Here is a 26,948-nt window from a genome sequence, read left to right on the forward strand (position 1 = left end):
CTCAGCATCACCAACACTCGTTTTGGATAAAGGTGCACAGCGTCTCCGTGTAGATGGAGCGGTCATGTGACTTACGAGGTTTGCTAGGAATGTTACTCCGTCGAGTCCGTGTCCTTTTAGGAGTTCATTGTTGTGTGGGGTTTCCGAGACGTGTGTGTCGATCTCCGCCTGAACGCCATCCTGGTGACGTTACGAGGAGTTTCCAAACCCAAGAAAACTCATCAAGTGCTTCGACTGCTGCAGCCCCTCAGAGTAGGACCACCGCTGTGTCACTCCAAGGTACTTGATGATTTCAGGCACTCTTCCTGGGTTCAGCTGATGTTGATTGGCCGAGTCCTCCACCCGACTCCCAAAAATGTCAATACACCCCCTTAGGGCCGAGAACGTGTGCCAAGTGCCATGACCTGGGCTTACAGGGTGAAGAGAAAAGGTGATGTGTTGCTCAGACAATCCAGATGACCCGTTCACACTTGTGCTCCATACTGTTGGCCCCAGTGCATTCTGGGTACATCATCTGCAGAATCTTCAGAAACTGCAATGGTACCAAGTTTTGATCCTCAGAGTATTTTGACCAAGCTGTCCAAAGATCTCCAACAACAGCTGACAACGGCCGGTACTAAAGGTCCCCTTCCCTAACACTCGACGCACGACCTTTGCCAAGATTCCCTTCTAGAAGCTTCTTGCTCCTTCTGGGTGGTCGTATCTCCTGCCCTTGAGCTGCTTTTGAAGGTTTGGAGCAGATTCCAGCTCTTTCCGAGGGTCTTCAGTCTCAGTGATGGCCGAGTTTCGTATGCCTGGTCTACCTTTTCCATTCTTTTGGATGTGTGTTTCAGGACAGCAAGCAATGCTGGGCGTCGGGTCCATTAATTAACTTGTGCCACGTTCTTCCTTAACAAAGAGCAGGTGCTGGCGCCAGTGATGAGAAGTTCCAGATGCCCACTGACTTTTGCGCCTTTCCCACCTGCAGTCGTTGAATGTAATTAATATTCACAGTCCTGTCCTGTCCCACCAAGCCTTGAGGAAGACCCCTGCTGTTCAGTTTTCCATCAGCACAGACGTTCGTATCTTAACAGCCAAAACGAGTGTTTGCCCTTTCAAACGCTGACACCAAAAATGTTAATCAAGGTTAAGAACACTCAGAGCTACGACAGTAGGTGCTGCCACATCGGTGAACAACATTTTTAAATGGGAAAACTGGAAACTCGGATAAGGATGTTACTGTTTACAACGTGAAGACACGTGGAGGGACCCCATTGAAGCTGTGGTCTCCAGAAGAGCGTTCACCCCTCGGGAGAAAAAAATAAGTGAAGTGTGAGAAGGTCCTGTTCATGACACATCACTGGAGGTCCACACCATCGCCTTCGATTACTTTATAAATAAACGAGAGAACAAAAGCAGCCATGGCTCTGATCTTCTCAATTCCATTACTTATACAGGTCTGGTATCGTGGCAGCAGGCGATCTTGCAAGCAGTCATTTTTATCGAGTCTGTCAGGTTCAGCTCCTTCATGTCAGACTCCAACATCACCCAGTGTTGCGCGTTCCTGACCTCGGCTTTCGACTCTCCGTCTCTTTAACTCTCTGCCATCTTATCGAGGACGAGCAAAGGGGCCAAAACTCGGCTTTTGTTTGTCTCCACAATACGGCCGTTCAGAATCATTTCGTCCAGAATGATGTGCACTTTGTCCAGGTGGAACATGATCTGTGGGATTGTTGGTTAAGGACCTCTGGGAACAACTTCAGAAAGACAAGAACGGAGGGTTGGGTTCAAATTCAGATTCGATAAAACAATGAATTGTGAAAAAGCAACGCGTTCAGCCGCCAGCCCAGATACACCTCACCTGCGGGTATCGAGAACACAGAAACAGGACGAGGGGGCCGTGAGGCAATCAAAGCACATGACTACCGTCCAGACCGTCACCATCCTCACACCGTGAAACACAAGACAACGGACACGGCAGCGAGACCTGAGCCTCGAGTTCATGCGACTGCCCGTTAAATCAAACGCATTTACATCTTTAATTAAAAGTCACTTTCTTTGTGGATCTGTGACGTATTTAACTGAGCGGTCTTAATTATTTAGGCATTATTATCATTTATAAATCTGATTTCTTCCATTTATCTGACACAAACTGGATTGTGTTGTCAACACCCAAAGACCACAGGGTCTCCATTGTTTTTGAGGTGGGCCCGTTTCTGTACGTCGTAATGAATCTGATCGCAACTTAGACTTTAGCTCAAGGATGTGCCTCAATTCCATCGTTGTTATCAATCATGCAACACGGAAAAGGAGCGAGAGCCGTAGGGGGAGACGACCGCCCTGACAGTTAAATGTTAATCAAATCTGAAATTTCTTCAGTCACGGGGAGTCAAAGTAACTAAGAACATCGTCCTGCCGCACTTCTGAGGATGGAAGTGGAGGAAATGACAGCTGAAAATGCTGAAGCATATAATACCTTAGTCCTTTGTGCGCATCCTTCTAAAACTGAAAAGCATCAGCGGAAATGAGCAGACAGGGTGACACGTTAACACCTTTCGTGTGCCGCCACGTGAAACGCAAGTGTGACGTTCACACCACACCATACCACGACTGGGGACTGTGAACAGCAGACGTCGGCTCACATCTCCTCTCCATGTCCGATTCAGGCATTGAGTCCTGCTAATGGAAATGAGGACACAGTGATGGCGTCCAAATTCTTCCCCTTGCTTTGTAACCTGGGGCGGAGTGGTGGCTCTGAGGCTAAGGATCTGCACTGGTAATCGGAAGGTTGCCAGTTCAAATCCCATAAACGCCAAAAGTGACTCTGGAGCAAGGCCCTTAACCTGCAATTGCTCCATCAGGGGTGTGACGGGACCTCCAACCTGCAGGGAAAACCAGGGGCACCCCGGCCACCATAGAAAACCTCCCACTGTTCCACTCCATGTGAACTGGTGTGGTGCTGAGGTATCACCCGTAGCATGGCTGCACTCCGGTCCTAATCTGGGCTCCTGAGGTGGTCTGTCATGGTGGGTCCAGCAATGTGCTGTATCAGCAGCTGCTTCTAACCTCTCTCTCTCTCTCTGTAACATCCATCTTACTCCTAAAGTAACCCTCTCTAACTGTTCACCAAGTCACACAATCCCTAGCACCGAGTCCACCAGTATGCACTTGAAGTGTTATGGAGTAAACTGCAGACAGTATGAAACATCAATGAAGACCACACCACCGCCGTGGTTTTCAAAGGATACGAGACTATTAATCAAGGCCAAGTCTCAAGAGGCCTACTTGACTCTAAAGGAGTTACAGGTCTCCCTTTGTGAACTTGTGACATGGAGGTTACAAAGACACACCCAGAAGCAGCTTCTCAACACGCAACACTCGCTACTGTGCAGACGCAGCTTCTGTCTTTCCATAAAGAAAGATTCAAAGAGGAGAGCTGAGTGAAATGTTTAAAATGATGAAGGGAGTCAGTGCAGTGGGTCGAGATGGTGACTTTAAAATGAGCTCATCAAGAACACGGGGACACAGTTGGGAATTTGTGAAGGGGAAATTACACACAAACATTAGCAAGTTTTTCTTTACACAGAGAAGCACAGAAACTTGGAATAAGCAACCAAGTAGTGTGGTGGACAGTAAGACGTTGGGGACTTTCAAAACTCGACTTGATGTTTTTTAGAAGACTTAAGTGGGTAGGGCTGGCGAGCTTTGCTGGGCTGAATGGCCTGTTCTTGTGTTCTCAGCTGCTACAGGCAGTGTGCCTCCTGTTGACGTCGGCCAAACTCCCCGTGAGCCCCACCGTGTGCACAGAGAGCTACACTCCACCTGTCCACAGTGCAAAAGCCATTTATGACGCCATTTGTTTTCAACGCTACATGTGCCTGTGGGCCCTCTGGTCACCAGCTGTGGACTCACCACAGTTGTGTTATAAAGAGATGCACAGAAGCATGAACAAGATAAAAACTTCTCCTTCTACCATGTCGGCACATCCCCTAAGCTGCTACCCACGGCGCACTTCCAGATTACATCGGCTAAGCCCTCACCCCATGAGCAGGCTACAGATAAATGGCAGACTTTCTCGGCCTTGCTCCACTCTCGACTCCCATTACACCCAGTTAAAGTCCAGTGTCCGTCGTTACCAAGCGCCTCAGAAATGCACTACAAGTCACACTAGGAGAAGAAGTCCTCCTACTTCAGAGTAGGACAGAAGTTTGGTGTTTATGAAGCGTCCGACACGTAGCCCCAGCTTGCAGTGAGAGAATGAATGACGTCACAACTTCAGCTACAAACTGGAAGTTGTGGTGACGTTCTGAAGTTTTCTAATACGAACACCAAGGCTGCACCACAAACATGATAATAAATATTTAAAGTAATAGTAGAAGATGAAGAAAGAAAAACATAATAAGGTAGGATTCTGCACTACGCTGCAACAACATAAAGAATAACACTGAAACAAACTCCGAGAGGGAAACACTGATACACACACACACTGAATGAGAGTCACGTCTGAAATCGAGCGCACATATTTAACAACGAGAGCTCCAGCGGTTGTCCCTGCCTTGTGCCCTCTGCGCTCCATCACAGCCCTGCTCAGAAACTCCTCCTGAGACGCTTGATAAACCCACATGCAGATCTCCGCTCATCTGCGTATCTGTGGACTGATTTAAAAATCTCTATTCACAAAGGGTCCCCATCCAACTTGGTGAAGCTCAAGTAACTTTACCAGTAAAACTGGGCAAAAATTTTAAGTGTCAACCCTGACAGACACTTGCAACTCTAGTTGCTGCCAAATGTGGCCAAGCCAAGTATTGACCCTCATTTTCTGTTTTTTAATTTTTAAACAATTTGGAAAAACGTGCAGCTCTGATTCACTGTTGTCATTACGCAGGCCTGTGCTGATGAGAGCTAAAACACCTCAGGGCTCAATGCTGTAATAGAATGAAATGTGAAAAACGTCCAAGGACGATGCCAGTGTAAATGTCGATTTCCACACGGCAGACTGGCATTTGCATCCCATTTTCTGCTGCGTCACGTGACATTAAAGATCAGTTGTAATCAGTTTGGTGACGAGTGGGTCCCACGCTCACCCCTTGACGCACTTCCTTACATTTGTATCACACTTTGTCAGCGGCTGATCCATTAAAACACAAAAGGATACATCCAGCTCACTCTGTTAGGGGAAACAAACAAAAAAACACGCAGGTTAACAGGGACCCCCATTAACGGGCACACAACTTCAAAGATGGAGTCAACATGTGTCTGCCGTTTGTTCAGCTGCCTTTTCTTTTTGTGAGTAATTCACAGCAAATTCCCTTCAGAACTCCAAGATCTCAATTTGAACTTTAAATTTTGGCAGTTTGTACAATTTGTTGTTGCAGAAAAGAATGATGAAGTTTAGCAGAGATGCCATCTTGTGATGGGCAATGGAGGCAGCAGCTTGAGTGTGCAACTGAGTACCATTGTAACACAAGTGTGGCATCGAAGCACAGACACTCATTTTCTTGGGAAAGTGCAGCGTGGGACAGAAAGCTGGGTAAAATGGTGCTTTCTGACTCTCAATACCCCAAGTCTGTGGGCACCCTCACCATGCAAGGCCCAGAACAAACTCTAACAGGTGGTGGCAACTTAAAAAGAGCAGAAGTCAATCTTGTTTTTATGGCGTTCCTTTCAGAGCAGGTGATTAAACAGACCTGTCACAACACCCAGCATTCATTTCTGTTTTATTATACAGATGACACAACATAGCATTGCTAATACAGTGGAACCTCAGTTGACAAACAGAATTTATTCCCAAGGGCTGTTCGGAAACTGATTTGTTTGAAAACTGAAATCCTTTACCCATAAGAGCTAATATAAAATGGATTCATCCGTTCCTGAACCCCAGATGACTGCCTATTACTTCATGCCTAGAATTGTATACAAAAACCATGAAAATGCATAAACTCTTACACAAAATGAATAAACACAATAAACAGATCAACTACAGGCAAAAATTTAACTTCACTTCACCTGTACGGAGGAGAGTCGATGGCAAAAGTCGAAGGTGGTGAGGATAGGGAGCCCCCTTCCATAAAAAACATCAGCTAACTGCCTTAGGGGGCTTTTCTCTGTCTTTTCTGTCTCTTGGCACCACTCGACTCTGCCTCACACTTTCACGTCTATTGTGGTTTTCTTTTCACTTTGCTGCTCTCACTATCCTCCTTGGGCCCATGGTGGCTTATGTAATAATCTTCTTATATAATACTCTACCGTGGCTGGCTGGCTGTTTGTCTGTCCAGGATTTTAAATCACCTGTCGCTCGCAAACCGTTTGACTATTGACCTGAAATCTGGTACTCATACACTACGTGACATCTACTGTCCGCTTTCGGGGTGATTTTTTTTATTACTCTCTTTATTTTTATTTTATTGTAGAATCAACTCTCAGCAGCAGGGCGGCGGTGTGGCACATGCTTACAGCTAAATCACTCTTAAGGCAGATTGAACACTTAAGTGCCAGCTTAAGTGAAAAATTAAGAAAATTGTAATTAAATGTAAGTAGTTGCAACACAAACGCTGACTTAATCAGTTTTAACGCGAAAAGATGCCAACGAAAGAAGAGAAGAAGCAGGCCACTAGGGTGGAGAAAAGAAGAGCTGATCAGGAAGCAACAAGCACATCAACCTCTGAGCAAACGAATGATAAACGTACAGAGAAAGAGAATGAAAAATATAAGTCAAGTGTATTCACTGCACGTTACCATGCAGTCCACCGTTACTGGGAATTACAGTGATCCCTCGCTATATCACGCTTCGACTTTCGCGGCTTCACTCTATCGCGATTTTTTCTTATACACACTTACGTCACTACGCATGCGCTTTCTGAGAACTTTTATCTAAGCCCCACGATGGCTCCTAAACGTGCTGCTTTTTCTAAGCCTTCTGACAATGAAACTAAGCGCCGGAGGAAGATGCTTACCATCCAGGAGAAGGTGAAACTCTTGGATATGATCAAAGATGGCAATACCCTACAAAAGCCTCCTCACGCATATGAAAAGACAGCACCAGCAACTGCCTATCAAGATGTTCTTCAGCCGCACACCCAGACACCCACTGCCTACTCCTAGTACTCCTTCAGCGGAAGAAGACAACGACGCACCTGCTGAAGATACTGCACCACCTGAAGACTCTCCTACTGAGCTCGTGCCTTCATAGGTTAGTGGTTGTGTGTAAGAACTGTGTGTGTGTGTGTAATTAAATGTACAGTACAATAATAATATTTGTAACATCTGTCTTATTTTCTCTTATTTTGTCTAATATATTGGGTAATACAAGTGTAATGGTGACTAAAGGGTGTTATTTCATGTCTAGAGGGCTCTAATAATGTTAAAAAACGTATTTAGAAGGTCGTAAACAGGTTTTCTATACTCTAACTGCGAAAATATTCGATTTATAAATAAAGAATCCTACTTCGCGAAAATTCATTTATCATGGTAGAGTCTGGAACGGATTAACTGTGATAAACGAGGGTTCACTGTATATAAAAGAACTAGAAAACACAAAGAAAATCAAGAAAAGGCACAGCAGATTCAAGCAGGAGTCTGCAGCGTAACTGGCGCTCTCCCGCCATACATCTCAGCCCGCGGAGCACATGGTGGCCAGTGTGTCTGTTTGGGAACTGAAATTCTGTTCAGAAAACAGTGTGAATTGTTTGTTTGGGAACCAATTTGTTCGAGATGAGAGTCGTTCGACAACTGAGGTTCCACTGTATGTTCATTTATAGTCTGAGCTCCCAAATTTATATTAATAACTTAATTATTTTACTTTGCTTCTCAAAAATCACATTTGCAACTTACCACTCGATTGAAGTACTTATCCAGGACCTCTATGAAATTATGGATCAACTCAAACACTGCCAACTCATTCTGAAAAAAGGAAACAGAGGGTCAGAGGGCGGAGACCAATTACACTCGAGTCCTCACCTCTCAGGTGTCCTCTGGCTTCTGTTTTGATCTTCAGTTTGTTGGAGTTTGACCAGAATCACGCTGACTTTAGAATTATCTGACTAGGTTTTCATTAATCATCTAAACAGTGACCAAATTAAATCACTTTAAGAAATCATTTCTTCAGTCCATACTATATCTATATTACAGTGCATGCAGAAACTATTCAGACCCTTTTGCTTTTTTCACATTTTGTCACAGCCTTTTGCTACAATTATTTAAAAGTCCTCATTACCTCATTGACACAAGTATTCAGACCTGTTACTCTGTGCTTAGTTGAAGCACTTTGGCGGCCATTCCTGCCTGGAGTCTTCTCGAGTCTGACACAACAATCTTTATGCCCCTGGACTTGGGGATTTTCTGCTGACCTTCTCAAGCTGTGTCAGGTTGGATGGAGACCATCAGTGAACTGCTGTGTTCAGGTCTCTTCAGGGATGTTCAATTGGGTTCAAGTCCAGGCTCTGGCTGGACCACGTAAAGAAATTCCCCCAGTTGTTGTAAAGTTGTCCCAACACCATTGTGTTGTCTTTGCTTTGTGCTTGGGGTCACTGTCCTGTTCGGGCCAGTCTGAAGTCCAGGGCACTCTGGAGCAGGTTTTCATTAAGTTTATCTTTGTACTTTGCTCCATTCACCTTTCCCTGAACCCTGCCTAGTCTCCCAGTACCTGCTGCTGAAAAACAACACCACAGCATGATGCTGCCTCCACCATGCTTCACCATTAGAGTGGCATACCACAGGTGATGAGCAGTGCCAGGTTTCTTCAGACAGGACACTAATCTTGGTTTCTTCAGACCAGAGAATTTTGTTTTTCACAGCCCAAGAGTTCTGTAAGTCCCTCTGTGCAAACTCCAAGTGCGCTTCCATGTATCTTTCCGGATTAGGAACTTCTGTCTGGCCACTTCTCTATACAAACACGCACCACCATTTTTTCCAGTTTTTATTCAAATTTACGTTCACTATTCTTTCATTTCAGTGTACATTGAAAGAAATTGCTTACATTTCAATAAAAGGAGATTTTCTAAAAATTGTGACTATTTTAGCAATAGCTTTTGTAAGCCTGGCTTATGCTTACCTTGTGAAGCCAGCGGAACGACCAAACCACAAAACACACACACACACAGTGATCGACCAGAACACGTACATTTGTTACGGCCCTTTTGATCAGTGCGTAGATATTCTCCTAGTCAATAAGTAAGAGCGTTTGGAGAGTGTCACATAGCTAATAATGTCACAGCAGAGGACATGAGACACTGAGATGGAGGAAGACTTGTGCCTGTTATTGCAGTGTCAGACCCATTGACCTAAAGTGGTGAATGAAGGACGAGTGTAATATTTTCATGAGTGGGGGACCTCCATGATGAGCAGATGCATTTCAAAGGCTTTTGCACATCTTCCTTGCATTTTGATGACCAGTTGCATCACATTCAGCCCTTTTTCTTTCATTCTGGCACCCATGTAACCAGCTGCTCCTTGAAATTCACCATTTTGGACACACAGGATCGTGTCCGCCCCACTGCACAGTTCAAAAAATTTCCATGCAGAGTGTGCAGCGAAAACACCACATGTGTTTGGGTGTCTCTCCATATCTGCCAGCTTTAACTGCACCGCCCCTGCACCTAGCGTGGACAGGTCAAGTTTAAACTAGGCATTACTGTCACTCGACCTGTCACACTTTAAGGTCCAAGTTTTCTCTTGTCAGTTACTTTCACTTGAAGTGGATGTCTTGTGAGGCGGCCGTCACATAAGCTGTTGACGCTCACCCACTTGTCTGCCGATTCTGTTGTGGCTTTGGGTCTGCCACCCCTGTTCCTGTTAGAGTTTCCTCCAGTTTCTAAGTTCCTTTTGATGGTGTGGGTCACTAAAACTCACTGACCCCTTCGCTTCTTTAACTCTGTAAATTAACGTCCTACACTTCTAAGGGTTATGATGGTCTGCCACTCTTCCTTTGTTAATTGCCCTTTACTTACCATTATGATAGAAATATTGTCCAAACAAATAATGCTTCAAAGAGTGTAGCATCACACTTTGTTCCAGAAGCAATCAGTTGGGACTCCTGTAAGAACTCTTTGCCTCGATGTTCAAGACTTACTTAACTTCCATGACTGCAGAAAAGCGGCAAGTTGTTGACCCATTACTAGTTCCTTGCAAAAGGCCTTTTGTGTATCTTAGAAAATGACATTAATTCTCAGTTTTTGGTAATCTAAACCTTTTTAACTTCAGGCAGTTTAACGTTTACCTTTGTGCCATTTCAGGTTATTCACTGGACGTGAACTGGTGGTATGTAATTCATTTAAATAGAGAACACAACCATGGAATGGATCATAGAAATGTTAAATGTAATTTAAGCTATCAAAAATGGTAAATGCAAATGACACGCCAGCACTAACTGGCATACTTCTGTATTAAAGAAGAACCAACACACTGAGGTATGGGATGATCCAGTTAATGAACTGGATTAGAACATTCTAGATGAGAGCAGGCCATTCAGCCCAACAAAGCTCACCAGTCCTATCTATTTAATGCGTCACATATTGACTTGAGCCTCTTTGGCACTGATCTACTGATTTGTCAGTGGATGACATCTGCGAAGGATCAGATTCCGTTAAACATGTTCTTAGCAAAGAGAAAAACACACAGAGAGACACACAGACACACCCAGCTGTCTAATATCTAGGCGAGAGGGCAGCGTGCCATTGAATGTATCAGTTTACAATTAGCTCACACATTTGTGACTGTGAATTAATATCTGTTTATAACGTGTAATGTAATCCAGCTTGAAATTCCATAATAGTTATCAGAGTGGTGTATTTCAATAAAGATTACTCAAGTTGTGCTTTTGTATTTTTTCTATATTTAATCAATGTACAACTAATATAAGTAAATATAGTTTTAATTAAAAGTAATTGTCCAGGCAGAGTTATTAATCTAGTCTAATGCTCCAATTATGCTCTTCAATTACGCTATAAAACTGATTATTTTAAATATGGGAGTATGGCAGTCAAGCCATTTTTGCCTGAAGAACTGAATGAATCAGCAGATGAACAGGTAGGTGACTTAAACCTCAGTCAGTGGCCCAGTTATGGAGCTCTACAAGAACTGAGACATTTTGCTCAACAGCTTCACCCCAACATAAAGATGCAGGTAACACTGAAGAGAGCATGTTGGCTTTATTTGGTTTAATTATCGCACATTTGAATAAATGATCAGAATCAGATTTAATTTGGTAATAACGTATTTTTTAGCAGTATAAAGATGTAAGTAATGAGTGAATCAGTACATCAATGATCCTAATGTTTTCACTGAAATGACCCAAAATTATTCAAATCACTTTAATGAACTGGAATGTCCATCATTAGGTAGCAGTAAAATCTAATCAAGAACTCAATACGTCTCTGTGGTCTGTAGGACACAACCTGTATCTTCAGGTCCAGTGCAGAGCTGTGTTTATTGTATATGACCTCTAACCCTTGTGACCGTGTCACCCTTGGAATTCACCAGCTGTTTAGATGTGAAATGCATACACAGAATCTAAAAATGATAAATTGTTTCAAAGTTAAATAAGACACTAATGATACAGACGTTTGTGACTGACCAGTGGCAAGATGATAATAATTACATACAAAATAAACTTTAGCACTCAAAGGATTTTAGCACTCATTTCTGTTTAGGTGCCATTTAAGGAAAGAAATTAAGCAATTCAGAGGAATGAAGAAGAAATTCAGGGGAACAAATCTTAAAAAAGCAATTCAATTAAAATTAATTCACAAGAAGTTAGGCTTAGAAGCACAAACATGGCACTCATTAAAAAAAGGGTTAGAATGAAAACCTACAGCCACGGTGGTCCTCCAGGACTGGACTTGGTGATCTCTGATCTAAAATATAGTGGGACTTTAAATAGTCCCAAAGGAAGGAGTGTGAGAGAATAATATAGCTGTCTAAGTTCTAAGTGGTCACATAGTTATTTCTGGGAAATGTAGTTATTGTCCATATTAATAGCTAGTATTTATCTTAAAAGTAGTTTGAAGGGTTAAGAAGCTAGGGTGCGTGAGCAAGACAGAGATAGAATGTTCTAGGTGCTGGTTTAAGAAACTGGCTGATGTCACGTACACAGTAACACTTGACAATTGTCACGTACGCAGCAGTTTCATAAAAGAACGGTAAGAGCTGAACTTAAAAATGCTTGAGAAGGACAAAAATGTAGTGAAAGGAGACTTTCAGTTTGGGAATATAAACTGACTATGCTCCCTGCTGAAAATATCTCATTTTTGAACCAATCAGAGGAAATCTCAGATGATGTGTAAGCATTAATTCAGCACTGTTATCTAAATTCAATTGTCTATAAATATGGGTCTGTAACTTTGTCCTGTGACTACTCTGTAACAGGCTGTTGTGATGGAGTGCATGCCTCATTAAGAAGATATAATTAAAGACGCATGAATAAGCTTCCTCCTGGCTGATTCTTTGGGGTAAATAGTTATTAATATTGTGAGAACAAAATTTCTTTAATATATTTTCAAATTTAATTTCTTCCACACACACAATATAGTAATATTTATGTATTGAGCTTCCATAAAATGCTAAATTCCCCTTTGGGACAAATAAAGTGCCATCGATCTATGTTTTTCAATCCTTATTATCCTTTGTTCAAAGCCATAACACACAAGTTTCACAGAAATATTATCAAAGATCACTTACAGTATTCTCTGGAATCTGCACATTTTTAGTTAATCAACAAAACAAGAAGTAATCTGGTTTACTAAATTGTATTTATGTTCCCATAATTGAACAGACTTCAACAATACCCAACAGTTATTGATAATAGACCACTATGTTTTAGATGAGGTGCCATTCTGTTATTTCCAATAATCACGTTTACAGTACAGTGGCTAGTAGCATTGTGATTGCTTATTTTAGAAGTGTCAGGGAGAAACTGAGTGCTGTGTTTCATATTTAAAGGTGAATTATCATATGTACAACTATAGAGGCTATCAAACACAAAATGAAATAATAAAAGTGACTAGCTGTCTTTTTAATTTCTATACTCTTCTGTAATCCAGATTAAAAAGTGTTTTTACTCCTTATACTAACAGTATAAAATCTGAGCATCTACATGGCTTGTTTTCCAAATAAATAAGTGCAATATAGTCTCTTTAAATCTATAGCTACAGCAAAGTAGGACACCGAAAACAGTGAACAGCTTTGTCATGCCGTATCCTCTATAGGAGCTGACAGAGCCCATGTCTCCCGATTTTAAACTCCGGCAGAAGACACAACTCAGACTGAGTGATGCAAATTAACACAACAGCTATCTCACAGACTGAAGTACACAGTAAACGATGCTGAAGAAGGCATGAATTGAAAATATTAAAACATTTAGGATATTCTTTTAGCTGTAATTCACTTCCTTTCCTACTTGTGTTATTACTCCCAGTATCTTTGAAACAATGACATTGCAGCCCATTACAAAAACTAAAAGGTGGTTCATGGAAAAAATCCTAACCTTGTAAATGTCAAAACAGCAAGTATGGTGCCTGAGGTGTTTCACTGTAAAGCACAAGGCTACCAGGTCAGTCAACAGTCGTAACCTGCAACAGCTTGAACCACCAACAGTGGGGGAAATAAGTCTTTGATCCTCTGCTGAATTTGTAGGTTTGTCCACTTACAAAGGAATAAACAGTCTCTAATTTTTATGGTAGTTTCATTTTAATGGAGAGAGACAGAAAAACACATTACATGAAAGTTATAAATTGATTTGCATGTCATTGAGTAAAATAAGGATTTGATCCCCTACAACCCAGACAGAATTCTGGCTCCCACAAATTGGCTGTAGATTGCAATCAATCAATCACAGATACTTCTGATCTCAACTAGTGATGTGTAGAAAGATTATTCGTAAATGGAAGAAATCTAAAATGACCATCAATCGCTCTCGGTCTGGAGCTCCATGCAAGATCTTGCCTCATGGAGTGAGGATGATCATGAGAAAGGTGAGAGATCAGGCCAAAACTACAAGGGAGCAGCTTGTTAATGATCTGAAAGCAGTTGGGACCACCACATTCACCAAGAACTCCACTGGTAACACACTATGTCATAATGGATTGAAATCTTGCAGTGCCTGCAAGGTCCTGCTTAAGAAGGCACAGGTGCAGGCCTATCTTAAGTTTGCAAGTAAACAAGAACTTGCATGGTGTTCCAGACCGAGGGCGACTGATGGTCATTTTATATTTCTTCTATTTCTGAATAATTGTACCAACAGTTATCTCCTTCTAACCAAGCTTCTTGCTGATGGTCTTGTAGCTCATTCCAGCCTTGTGCAGGTCTACAATCTTGTCCCTGATGTCCTCTGATGGGTCTTTGGTGTTGCCCATGGTAGTGGAAAGGTTGGAATGGAAGAAATTGATTCTGCGGACAGGTGTGCTTTATACACATCACTAGTTGAGATCAGGAGTATCTGTGATTGACTGAGTGATTGATTGTGGCACACAGCCAGTCTGTGAGAGCCAGAATTCTGGCTGGGTTGTAGAGGATCAAATCCTTATTTCACTCAATGACATGCAAATCAACTTATAACTTTTATGTAATGTGTTTTTTGTGGATTTTTGGTTGATATTCTGTCTCTCTCCATTAAAATGAAACTACCATAAAATTAAAAACTGTTTATTCCTTTGTAAGTGGACAAACATACAAATTCAGCTGGGGATCAAATAATTATTTCCCCCACTGTTGGTTGTCATTCCAGCCAAAGGGAATCTGAGACATTACTGAATCAAGCAGTTAGAGCAATGAGTCTTCTGATTGAATCAAGGGTGCGGTTGGGGGTCTGTCAGAAAAACAGGGGCTTTCCTTGTGTGATTTTGGGCTATACAAGAAATAAACTGCTGTTGAAGTAAAAGGGCTAACCTACTGTATGCACTATGGCAGGGGTCTCCAACACGTTGCTCGCGATCTACTGGTAGCTCACAACCCCTTTCCAAGTAGCTCGCCAAAGGGTTAATGAATCCTACATAAATTTGAAAACTTGATTAGTCAAATTAGGGGTGGGCGATCTTTCCAAAAAATCAAATCACGATCCTTTTTAACACAAAATCACGATCCACAATCTGAACTGCAATCTCTCTTTTCATACACTTGGTATATACTTAAGAGAATATCCGGACTCAAACTCATCAAGACCTAAGTAACACTTTATTTTCAATATCAAACAAAGTTGAATTCAATTGTTCTCTCATTCGCTAGCTAAGCGGAGTTAAGGAACATGACCTGAAGTTGGTGAGTGAGTGAGGAAAGCCTGCTGTGTGTTTCTCGGATTCGCTCAAATAAAGCGAAACCACAAGTGAACTATGATACATAGCGAAATAAGAGAAGTTGTGAAATCAACCGGAATGTTCCAGCAAATTATAGAAAAAAACCTGATCTAAATCCGCTAAGTAGTCCTCTCGTGAAAAGCGGACAGACATACATACAGACAGAGAAACGTTGGATTTTATATATTATATATTAGTGAAACTTCAAAATCATGTGCAGTTATAGTCTCCACAGCATTCTCAGCACTTCTGGAGCTTAGTAGAGCCAGATAACTAGAAGAATCTTCAAGAAGCAGCTCTGAAAACGTCGGCTTTGTTTGGGTCTCCATACCTCTGAGTCGGCCTTTTCTGACGTGAATGTCATGAAATCAAAGTTCAGAACAAGACTGAGAGACGAACATTTAAATGACTCCAGAACAGCAAACCTGAGGGGCTCCACTCCACCATACGCCTCAGTGCCAGTCATCTGACTAACTAAAAATCACATCACACATGCGACTGGACCTGTGAATAAAGTGACACAGTGACATGTGACAGAATGACAAATGAAGAAGTCGGATCTGTGGATTTGGAATTGCATTGTTTTGTTTTGACAGCATTCATGTTTTAATTCAATAGTGTGAGGTACACTAGAAAATCCGGACATACAAAATGCACTTGCAGGTGAACTAAATATTTTTGAGATGTTTTAATGCAAAATGTGAGTTGTGGACACCAACATTTTGTAAATGTTCAGGCAAAACAAGCGTATTCAGTTTGTTTGGGTTGAAATAAGCTATGAGAAGAAATGTCAGAAAACATGAGCAGCTCTCGGCCATTTTCATTTTGTAAAAGTAGCTCTCAGGGGAAAAAAGCTTGGAGACCCCCGCTCTGTGGTAAACATAGGACAATGGAAAACAGAAAAAGAAACCAAGGTGTAGCATGTTATTTTTGGAAACTGAAATATCAATACTGAAGATATGAGGCACAGGATGTCAATGACTTTATTTAGACCAGCTTCTCATCCTGGATGGGATCCTTCTGTCTTGAGCCAGCTGCTGTTACACTAAGCTCCAGCTCTCAGTCACCATGCTTTATAACTGGTTGGGCAGACAAGACTGAAATTTACTTCAGTGCTACTCAGGATTATTTTAACTGGTATGAATTTTTTTTAGCTTTAAATGTTTACTTCAGTTAAAAAGCACTGCAGGGAATCTAAAGTTTGCCAAACATGTTCTGTTCAGTGTGCATTTACTTTCAGAATTTAGGGCTTTGACACAACACACACCAACATAAGCCACTTTTGAATACAATGTCATCTTGGGCTAGGCTTTATTCATCAGCCTGAAAAAGCAACTTTCTAATGATGAATGTCCTGCCAGCAATGCTAAAACTAGTCCTGCAGCTGCTCAGTGACCACATATGCCAGTCGCAGTTTGGCAGGCTGATTCTTCTTCAGTCTGAATGCGTTAAGATCACAAGTCAAGATAAAGTGACCTCATTTCAGAGCAGCACAGAAAAAAGTGTAGCTTCAGTTGTCACTTTTACAATTTCATGACTGTCAACCCTCAAGCCTCCATGTGACCTCGCTATAGCACAAATGACTCTGTCTTTTGAATGTTGGTGGAAGTTCATGGCCTGAAGCCTCAATCACGCTACTATTTAGTGACAATGTTAAAGTTATACATTGATTTGGAGAACGTATTCAATTTCTAGTCAGTTTTCTTCTTCCATCTAATTCTCTCTCTACAGCAACAGCACTTGGATTACTGTTAACTTTTTATTTGAACACACTGACACTGCAGTAGTTTATTAACCAGCCTGCCGGCAGTTTACATCAAAAAGTTTTGATTCAGTGAAATACATCAAGATGTGTAATTTCATTGTTGGACAGACAGTGCTGCCTCAGGTCATGTGGCTCTTGCTCATTACACTGACACCTTCTTTAAACCTTGGCAATTGTACTGTAAATGACCAGTTATTTAGGACTTGCTGCATATCTGGAATCTATTCTAAAGCTGTTGACATAATGTTCCCTGTACTACATGCTGAAAAGAGGAAACCAAAAGGAACAGGGAGACAGGTGAATATCTGAATTCTGGGTATGATCAGTAACAGAGCAGAAAGGGGAGAGCACCTATTTAAAATGAACGAGCTGGCCTTACCTCGTCATCATCCACCCCAATCACGATAACGAGGGCAGCATACTGTCTGTAGACGAGCATGAAGTCCTTGTATTCAACAAAGGAACACTGCAAGAAGAATGGACACAAATACCAGAAATAAATTGACATGTTCCTATGCACATCTGATAAGTCCAAACCACCATACTTTCTTAGTGCTGATCAACAGGTTTAATTGTCAACCCCTTACACTGCACCATATTGCCTTCACTCACTAATATCTACCATATGTAAATACATAATTAACCTTAAATAACAATGACCATCACTAACTGCACACAGTAATTTTATTTTGTGAGTGACTGGGGTTTCTGTGCACAAGGCCACTGCAGAGGCAGACATTGCACATTTCACAAAAATCAGTTAGCTGGGGAGACCTACACAAAAAGGTACATGTGATGAATGACAAATGCATTTAATTCATGAGTTGTTGTTTCAACAATATAGAAAAATATAAAAAATGTATTCTTAAAAGTATTATAAGCACATGAGAAAACTAGACTTTATATTTTACTAAGCATTAAGATGTAAGGGTTAGGATTGAAAAGACTTATGCCTACAAATATTGTTATTATGTTGTATGAGCTAGAGACCATCAATAGTTCATTACGCCAAAGGTTAGACGTGCAGGAGAGCTGGAGAAAGATGGGCCCCTCGCTTAGAGAGGGAATGTGAACAGAGAAGGGTTTTGACACCCCCTCAGTTAAGAAATATTGGCAGAATTAATAGAGGCAAGATTAGAGCAGTGAAATGATAGAGACGCTGAGGATAAATAATGGCTTGTATGATAAGAATTTAGTGAGACGTTAAGCAGAATGACCCCTTTTATTGCCTAACTAGAAAGATTACAATATGTAAGCTTTTGTGGCAAGTCAGGCCCCTTCTTCAGGCAAGATGATAAGAACTGTAATAAATGTAAGAGATACCAATGGTTCATTGCCCACTGCATCTGGTAGCGAGTCTGTATGTGCACCATAATCTCGATTCTGCTGCCTGTCCTCCGAGTGCCTTTGTTGGGGCTGAGGGTGTCCGTGTTGCCTGCGCCAGTCTGCTTCAACAACAACTCATGACATTCTACCCAATACAATAAAGTGAGTGTTTCTAGCATTAAGCAAGCGTCTACTTGTCATTGTGCAATTCCTGTCATTAATGAGTGTGCCATGTGTTCATCACTTTGTCCTGCTTTACCTATCAGTTGAGCAAATGTCTTTTCTACACTGCCAACAGCCTACGACATGCAAGAACTGGGCCAGATATTTGGTACTGGCTGAGCTTATCCCTGCATTTTCCATATGGGTGATGCCCGACTTATAAAGCTGTACTGCATTCCCTTCTTCAAATCAAGAACTAACATTTATATTGCAAAATGGATGAATTGAAGAGCATAGTGTAAGAAAGGCAAGTCAAAAAAGGGCCAAATCAGCCTATCCTAATAAGGAAGAGTAATAAAAAAAAAGTTAAATAGGCAATGCCTATATTATGACAGACTTGTAATCAGAAAAATCAACATACCCAAATTAATTATGTAATAAAGTACAGCTCTTGGGCATCTGAAACAAACAATTATGACCATATTTAAACACCAGTTTTTAAATCACTTCACTGGCTTCCAAATAAGTTTAGAGAATTTTAAGACAGAATAAATTCCTCCTTTCTAACATTCAAAGTTGTAAATGGCTGTATTACCTTACAGAACTTATTAGTCCAGGGTATAGACTGCAGTCTGACTAAGCAGGTCTAGCTAATATTTGGAGGACAAATAAAACTTGCACAACAAGGCAATGCTTTCAGTAATGGAAAAGATAAACTCTGGGATGATCTACCTGCTAATATTAGGGAAGCCTAAAAGTCTTAAATCAAGCCTTAATACAATACAATACAATACAATTTATTTTTTGTATAGCCCAAAAAAGTGCCGCAATGGGCTTTAACAGACCCTGCCTCTTGACAGCCCCCCAGCCTTGACTCTTTAAGAAGAGAAGGAAAAACTCCCAAAAAAACCCTTGCAGGGAAAAAATGGAAGAAACCTCAGGAAAGGCAGTTCAGAGAGAGACCCCTTCTCAGGTAGGTTGGGCGTGCAGTGAGTGTCAAAAAGAAGGGGGGTCAATACAATACAACACACAGAACAGAAGTAATCCTCAATACAGTATAAAAATAAAAATATTACAAGTATGGAGCAGAATTAAACAGGAGATGATATCACATAATATGATTTGGATTTGTTTAGAGTCCTGGAGACCTCAGCCATTAAGCTGGCTCAACCATTTGGCCATTCCGCAGCTAAGACGGTGCTGGGCCAGCCAATCTGATGAAAGGACCCCTCAACCTGATGATTCCTGCGATCCTCCGTCAGGGATGACTTTACCTTAGGCACACAGAACAACTGGGCAGGTGGGCCTTGGCACCAAGTGGCACATTTGAGTACAGAGAAGAGAAACAGAATAGGTGAGGGTTAGTAACAAATTAGAACTGTCATATTTATATTATTTCTGTTTTAGTGCTAATGACAGTCTGTACAGTTAATCAGCAGCTCTAGTCAGGGTGTGCTAAACTGAAGTTGTGAGTCTTCAGCCGGGATTTGAAAGCCGAGACTGAAGGGGCATCTCTTATATTAGCAGCAGACCACTCCACAGTTTAGGGGCCCTGTAACTAAAAGCTCGACCACCCACTGTTATTTTATTAATCCTTGGAATCATAAGCAGACCGGCATCTTGAGATCTTAATGTGCGCTCTGGTTTGTAAGTCATGATAAGTTCAGACAAGTAAGCCGGACCTCAGCCATTTAAGGCTTTATATGTTAAAAGGAGGATTTTGAAATCTGCCCTAAACTTAACCAGGAGCCAGTGTAAGGATTTAAGAACTGGAGTTGTGTTCGTATTTTCTTGTTCTTGTAATAATTCTTGCAGCAGCATCACTTTGGATTAACTGGATGCTATATAAAGCACGGTGGTGCAGTGGGTAGTGCTGCTGCCTCGCAGTTAGGAGACCCGGGTTCACTTCCCAGGTCCTCCCTGCGTGGAGTTTGCATGCTCTTGCGTATCTGCGTGGGTTTCTTCCGGGTACTCCGGTTTCCTCCCACAGTCCAAAGACATGCAGGTTAGGTGCATTGGAGATTCTAAATTGTCCCTAGTGTGTGCTTGGTGTGTGTGAGTGTGTGTGTGCTCTGCGGTGGGCTGGCGCCCTGCCCGGGGGTTTGTTCCTGCCTTGCACCCTGTGTTGGCTAGGACTGGCTCCAGTAGACCCCGTGACCCTGTAGTTAGGATATAGCGGGATGGATGGATGTAAAAAGAACAATTTGAACATTCAGTGAACACCGCATTGCAGTAGTCAATCCTACTTAAGACTCAGTGCTTTTGTTAAATGTCCTCCTTTTGCTCCCTTATTCTGTTTTTATTTGTATTCACATTTTTTGGTTTACCTTTAAGACATTTTTTCTATTCTTTTCTTTGTGTCTGTGGTGTTACGTGGGGTTACTTGGCCTGCCTTGAAGTAGATATTAGAACATTAGAACAATCTAGACGAGAACAGGCCATTCAGCCCAACAAAGCTCACCAGTCCTATCCATCTAATTCTTCCATATAATAGACCAGTTTTTAGAGGTTTTTTTATTAGCACAAGTAAGGACTTCACTGTACTCTGCACACGTGACAACAATGAAAGTGTTGTTTACCTATAGAAAGATGGTGTTATGAATGAGGCTGAACCAGAAGGCTGAAATTTAGGCATAAAACTGTCCCATAAACGTTTTTGAAGGAGTTCAGGATTGCTATTGTTATGTGTACAAAGTACAGTGAAATTCTTACTTACCTGTGCTAATCAACATGCCACCATGTTTAGTGACTAGTACTACCTTTCCTTAAAGCTTCCACCTTTCAGACAGTAAGAAGACCTAAAAACACTGACAATTCCCGGTTCCTCCCTGTGTGGATAGCGCTTTGAATACTGAGAAAAGCGCTATATAAATGTAATGAATTATTATTATTAATGACTGTAAAATGAATTCATATTCATACACAGACAACATTCATTCACTAATCCTATTTAAGAAAATTTTATATTTTCACTTAAACCATTCATTACATTACATTACATCCAATATTAACAAAAGGCAACATCATATGGATGTCTGAAGAAATTTTATCTTGTGCTCAATGTCAATACATAATTAAACAGAGCTAAATGTAGACAATGCACTGGCAGAGAGTGGATATCATAATACTTAGCTGCGGAGGTGACACGCCACTAACTGAACATTGTTCTGTTGTTATCAGGCTAACAGTGCTACATACTCTCAACTGACACCTCAGCAAAAACGCAAGCATGGTGTGCCTACGTCAAGATATTTCTTCAAATATTTAGCTACCTTTTCCTGCATGTCATTTATGCGTTTTAAATTTCTTTATAATTTCTTAAAGCCTACTAATGTGAATAAAAGCACAACTGCCCTGCAGCTCTACAGTAATAAAATTACATATTATATTCATTCAGGAGAAGAGAGGGATACCAGAATCTAATCTCAATTCACCTGTTAGCTAATAAGCGCCTACAGTATGACTGCCTTGTAAACACAGAAAATGAAATGAAGTGCCTACCTTGAATAACTGACAAACAAATATACTTTTCCTTCCCAGGTTAGAACCACTTTCAATATAACCTCCAAAGTAAAGACCACTTACCTCATCTTTTGATCTAGACAGACAGTTTCTAATTACATCCGCTTCCAAAGTTGTTCTCTTATGAATGTCAACATGCTCATAATATTTTGAAAGCCTTGTTTGTCCTTGCTTATTGATCATTAGAAAAAACTTGATCATTTTTCCCTGTGAGGCCAGTATTATTTAGATGAAGTGGAAATGCACATCCATGTACTCTAAAAGAAAGAAAAGGCATTGTAAACTAGCAAGCCCAAGCAATGGACGGAGTGCACAAGAGCAGCTAGTGTGAATATCACATTGTACTTATGAAGAAAATGATGTGAAGCCTGCCTAGTAAATGAATTCTTTATCAGTAGGGAGACACTCAGAATGTTCTGTGTAATGAACAACTCATTTGGGCTGAAAAATGCCAACCAAGCTGCAACACATTAAAGAATAACAAAGTGAAAGTACGTTACAGTTCAAATCTCTCTCACTGCAATTTTGTGATAAAAGCAACAAACGAATCTGCAGCTTTTCCACCACACGAGGTATATGAGGTATAAATAAACTCTAAAGAAGCTCAAAGGTCATAAATTATTTCTTCATAGTCTGTATCAATATATCACATTAATATTTTAATTACCTAGGGTCAGCGGCCATACATTTTTTAATTTTATTGTAATAATTCCATACAAATAGATCAATTTTTACAAAAGATAGGATTGACAACAAGTCGCCCCCCACCCCTGAGAGAGAGAGCATGGCCAACAGAGTAAAACTTAAGGCTTGTAGACATACCTAAATTGATGAGTTTAATAGGCCAGTAGAGATAAATGGAGAAGAAGAAAAAGAAATGTGGAGATAATTGCTTCCTTGGTGCATTAAGAGCTTATTCTAAGATATTATTGATTAGATCCTGCCAGGTTTTGAAATGCTCAGAAAGAAGTACTACACAGAGTACTTACACTCCTTTTTGTAAACAGCTGTACCTCCCTTCAGTCTACGGTAGATGGCAAGCCATCATTTTCAAAGAGACAACAATAACCTCAAATTTGGAAGTGCTGCCTCTTCTCTTCATTCATTGGTCAAGAGTCCTGTCTTTAATTCAAAAAGCCTTTCTTTCGCCTGATGCTTTCATTTCCTGTTCATAATGTACACTTTTTATCTCAGAAGAAACTGTTTAACCAAATATTAGCAAGAAAGTATGTGTTTTGCAAGTTTTGAGCGTACAACTAGATAAGTGACATATGGATTACGGGCACAAGTAATGAAAGATTTTGTTTTTCTTTTTTCCATGGTCGTTTTTTCAAATTCATTGTTTGCCATTAATCACCATTGGACACTATTGGGTCCAGTTTTAGCAGGATCTTTAAGTTCTTTATCTATGAATACATCAGATTAAAAATGTTTCTAGGCCACCACTATAAACTCCATGGGGTATATACCATATATAAAAACAATTTTTGAGTGGGGTATTGCTTAACAAACTAAATACTTCTGCAAACAATATACTTTGTTTTTTTGACTTCTTAATAGTTTTTCTAATATAGATACAATGTTAGAATTTAAAAAATAAGGATGATGTAGGTGTTAGTGAACCTTTTTCCTTCAATAAATCAAATGATCATTTAAAACCGTGTATTGTGTTTATTCATGTGGCCTTTTGTATTATAATAAATTTGTTTGGGGTTCAGAAACAAATAAGTAGACATATGGGAAAATCACGATGGAGAAAATACTTTTTAACACTAGAATTCCTGAAGCCTATGAAAAAACATGTAATCCCAGCCCACCTTAAATCCCTTTGCACCTCTCCATCAGCGTCTTTGGTTTTGTAAATGCGTCGATCAGCACAAGCAGCAAGCAGCCTGCTGTCCCATCCCCCACCTTGACAGAGCTCAGCTCACGAGCAAAAAGTTCTCCTAGCTCAAGCCAAGGCTCCTTAACTGCGTGTGAGATCTGGATTGTAGAGGGTAAATAAAACAGTATATTTGGAAAACATTCATTTCATGTGTGTTCCGTGTCTACAAAGATCTCGGTAAGTGTAGGATGACAGGAAAAGCGAGAAATGCAAGAAATGCCGAACACATACCTAAAGCAGAAACTTTTTACATATTATACTATACAGGAAGTGTATGATGTGTGAAGACATTAGTCCAAATATCAAATAAACCTGCAGCTAAAGTCACTTCAGTACATGAGCAATTCGCCATGCTAGTGTTTAGATCGGACAGCACCATGCTGACGGTGTATGTGCCCAAAGTTTACATCATTGATCATGCAGGTCTGGCACTGGCATTTTACCATTTTATACGTGTGCAAAGAAACACGCTTGTGCTGTCCCCATTGCAACATCCGACTGTGCCTTGGTAACTGTTTCAGAACATATTACATGAAGGACGTGTGCTAAATCTACACAAGTACAGCAGAGGACATTAGACATACCTTTCATACTGGATATATGTTGAAGTTTTCACACATGTTTCTGTTATATTATCACACATAATAATTCTTCTTGTTGAAAATGAATTAAATTAAATATGTTTGGCAGCAAACATACAAGCTATAAAAACCTGGACACAACTAGATGAACATACACAGGCTTGGTGCACAATAGAAATAAAATCCTGCAGTACTTCTTTATAGTCCCTGCTTTGTGCTCCTATTAGTGCAAGTTATCGCTGATATACTAATAACCCAATTGTGCTTCACTCACTCAGAATATGGAACCAATGTAGAAAGCATTTTAAGATGGAAAATCTTATCTGTGGCTCCCCTACACGAGAACCACCTTTTTCAACCCTTGCAAACATATGCAGTTTTTAATATATGGAAAACATTTGGGATTAAGTTACTTAAGAGATCTTTATATAGACAACATTTTTGCATCCTATGAACAATTACATTCCAAATTTAATTTTCCAGCAACACATTTCTTTCACTATCTTCAAATCTGAAACTTTGTTAAACAGAACCTGCCCGATTTTCCTCACCTCCCACCTCTCTCTATGCTGGAAAAAATATTGCTCAGTTTCCAGGACTCAGACAGCATTTCTGCAATATATAAAATTATTTTACAGTCCCTCCCTTTCAAAGATCCAAGATGACAGTGGGAAAAGGATCTCTCACTCAATGTATCAGAAAAGGAATGGAAGGTAGCAATGCAGAGACTTCACTCGTGTTCCATATGCACAAAGCATACAATTTTATTCAACTCAAAATTATATATCGAGCACATGTGTCTCACTTAAAACTGTCCCAAATGTTTCCAAGGCAAGATCCAACCTGCAAACGCTGCAATCAAGTTCCAGCCTTACTAGGTCACATGTTTTGGGCCTGCACCACATTAACATCATTCTGGACAAAAAGTTTTAAGTGCCTTTCAGACAGCCTTGGTGTCCCAATCCCTCCTAATCCACTAACTGCTGTGTTTGGTGTTCTTCCAGATGGGCTTAAAGTGGAGAAGGACAAACAAACTGTGATTGCCTTTACTACACTATTGGCACGCAGACTTGTTTTGCCAAACTGGAAGAATCCTAACTCTCAAGACTCTTAAGTCAGTGGGTAACCAATGTTTTATATTATTTGAAATTGGAAAAAATCTAATTCTCACTTAGAGGATCTGTGTCGAACTTTTTCAAAACCTGGCAGAATCTAATCAATAATATTTTAGAAAAAGCTCTTAAAGCACTGAGGAAGCAGATTCTCTTCCCATTTCTTTTTCTTCTCCATTTATCTTTATCTGCTTATTAAACTCATCAATTTACTTATTTTTACTAGCTTTAAGTTTTACTCTGTTGACCATGCTCTCTTTCTCAGGGGTGGGGGTTGATTTGTTTTCAATCCTATTTTTTGTAAAAATTGATCTATTTGTATGGAATGATTGCAATAAAATTAAAAAAAAAGAAAGAAAATTAATTAAATATTTTTGGCTTGTTTTCCCAGGAGTAAACAGAACGCTAAGGAGATTAAACATGGTCTCCTGCTCTGGAATGCATATTAATTAGGAGTGTGACAGTCAAGAATGACCCTGGTGTGCAGCAGGTGTTAAAATAAGCCACTTGTGGGGTCTGGACAACTATTAAGGACCCTCCCTGCCCAGAGATCCAAGAATACATGGAATACTAATTTTGGCTGGCCTGAGAATTCCAAGGCAGGATTTGGTTACTCTGGATTGGAAGGTCTGATCGGTCATGCTTAGTTTGTTTACCAAGAGAAAGCAATACAGGAAACGAAATTGCATATGAAGACAGTTTAACTAATTACACAAATTGTTAGGCTAACCGTACGGTTTCTAGTGGTGCTGTAGTTAAAGCAGAAACCAGGATGAGAAAACTGGCACAGCTCAGCTCTTGACCAAACAAACGAACTAAATGGATTAAATGGCTCCTCTTCATTGTCAAATTCCTTCTGTCCTTATGCAAATGGCTTTAGGAACCCGGTGACTCTGCCAGCACACTGGCCACGATCGCGCTGGTAAACTTGACAACACTCACCTGCGTTGTTTAAAGTGCGTTACGTCGAAAGAGAGCGCCGGTCTCACGCGCCATACGAGCCGAAAGTCCACTGGGCTCTTTCCTTATCTCCGCTTGTCAATTCTACGGACTGACACACATCGATGTATTCCGTTCAGCCTGTCTCTCTTGCACACTTCAACTGTATTTGGCCAAATCCCGAAAACACTCCCGAGTGAACGGTAACTTCCTCCGCTTCTATAAAGACAAGACAAGGGATGAAGACACGAGTTGACGCGCCCTCCTGTGTAGCTCCACGAACTCATGAGTAGCGCATGCGCGCGATGGGAGTACTTGTCCCGGCATGCAGCGCGGCCCTCTCCCTGAGCCCGCAGCGAGAACGAGCGCACGCACGCTCGCGATCACTCAGGCACA

The 26,948-nt window shown here is 40.9% G+C and overlaps 1 protein-coding gene across 1 annotated transcript; it reads right to left on the minus strand.

Moving 5' to 3' along the window:
- Nucleotides 1-1,460: 1,460 nt before the first annotated feature.
- ap4s1 (adaptor related protein complex 4 subunit sigma 1) lies at nt 1,461-26,836 on the minus strand. The gene is made up of 6 exons (XM_028821728.2): nt 26,556-26,836; nt 22,099-22,292; nt 17,405-17,491; nt 7,810-7,878; nt 5,135-5,146; nt 1,461-1,701 (listed from the first exon to the last, which is right to left on the minus strand). The coding sequence occupies exons 2-6, from the start codon at nt 22,234-22,236 to the stop codon at nt 1,573-1,575; spliced, it is 435 nt and encodes a 144-aa protein (XP_028677561.1). The 5' UTR covers nt 22,237-22,292; nt 26,556-26,836; the 3' UTR covers nt 1,461-1,572.
- Between the last annotated feature and the right edge of the window lie 112 nt (nt 26,837-26,948).

Source organism: Erpetoichthys calabaricus, chromosome 16 (assembly GCF_900747795.2).
Source record: "Erpetoichthys calabaricus chromosome 16, fErpCal1.3, whole genome shotgun sequence".
NCBI classification, from domain to species: Eukaryota; Metazoa; Chordata; class Cladistia; order Polypteriformes; family Polypteridae; genus Erpetoichthys; species Erpetoichthys calabaricus.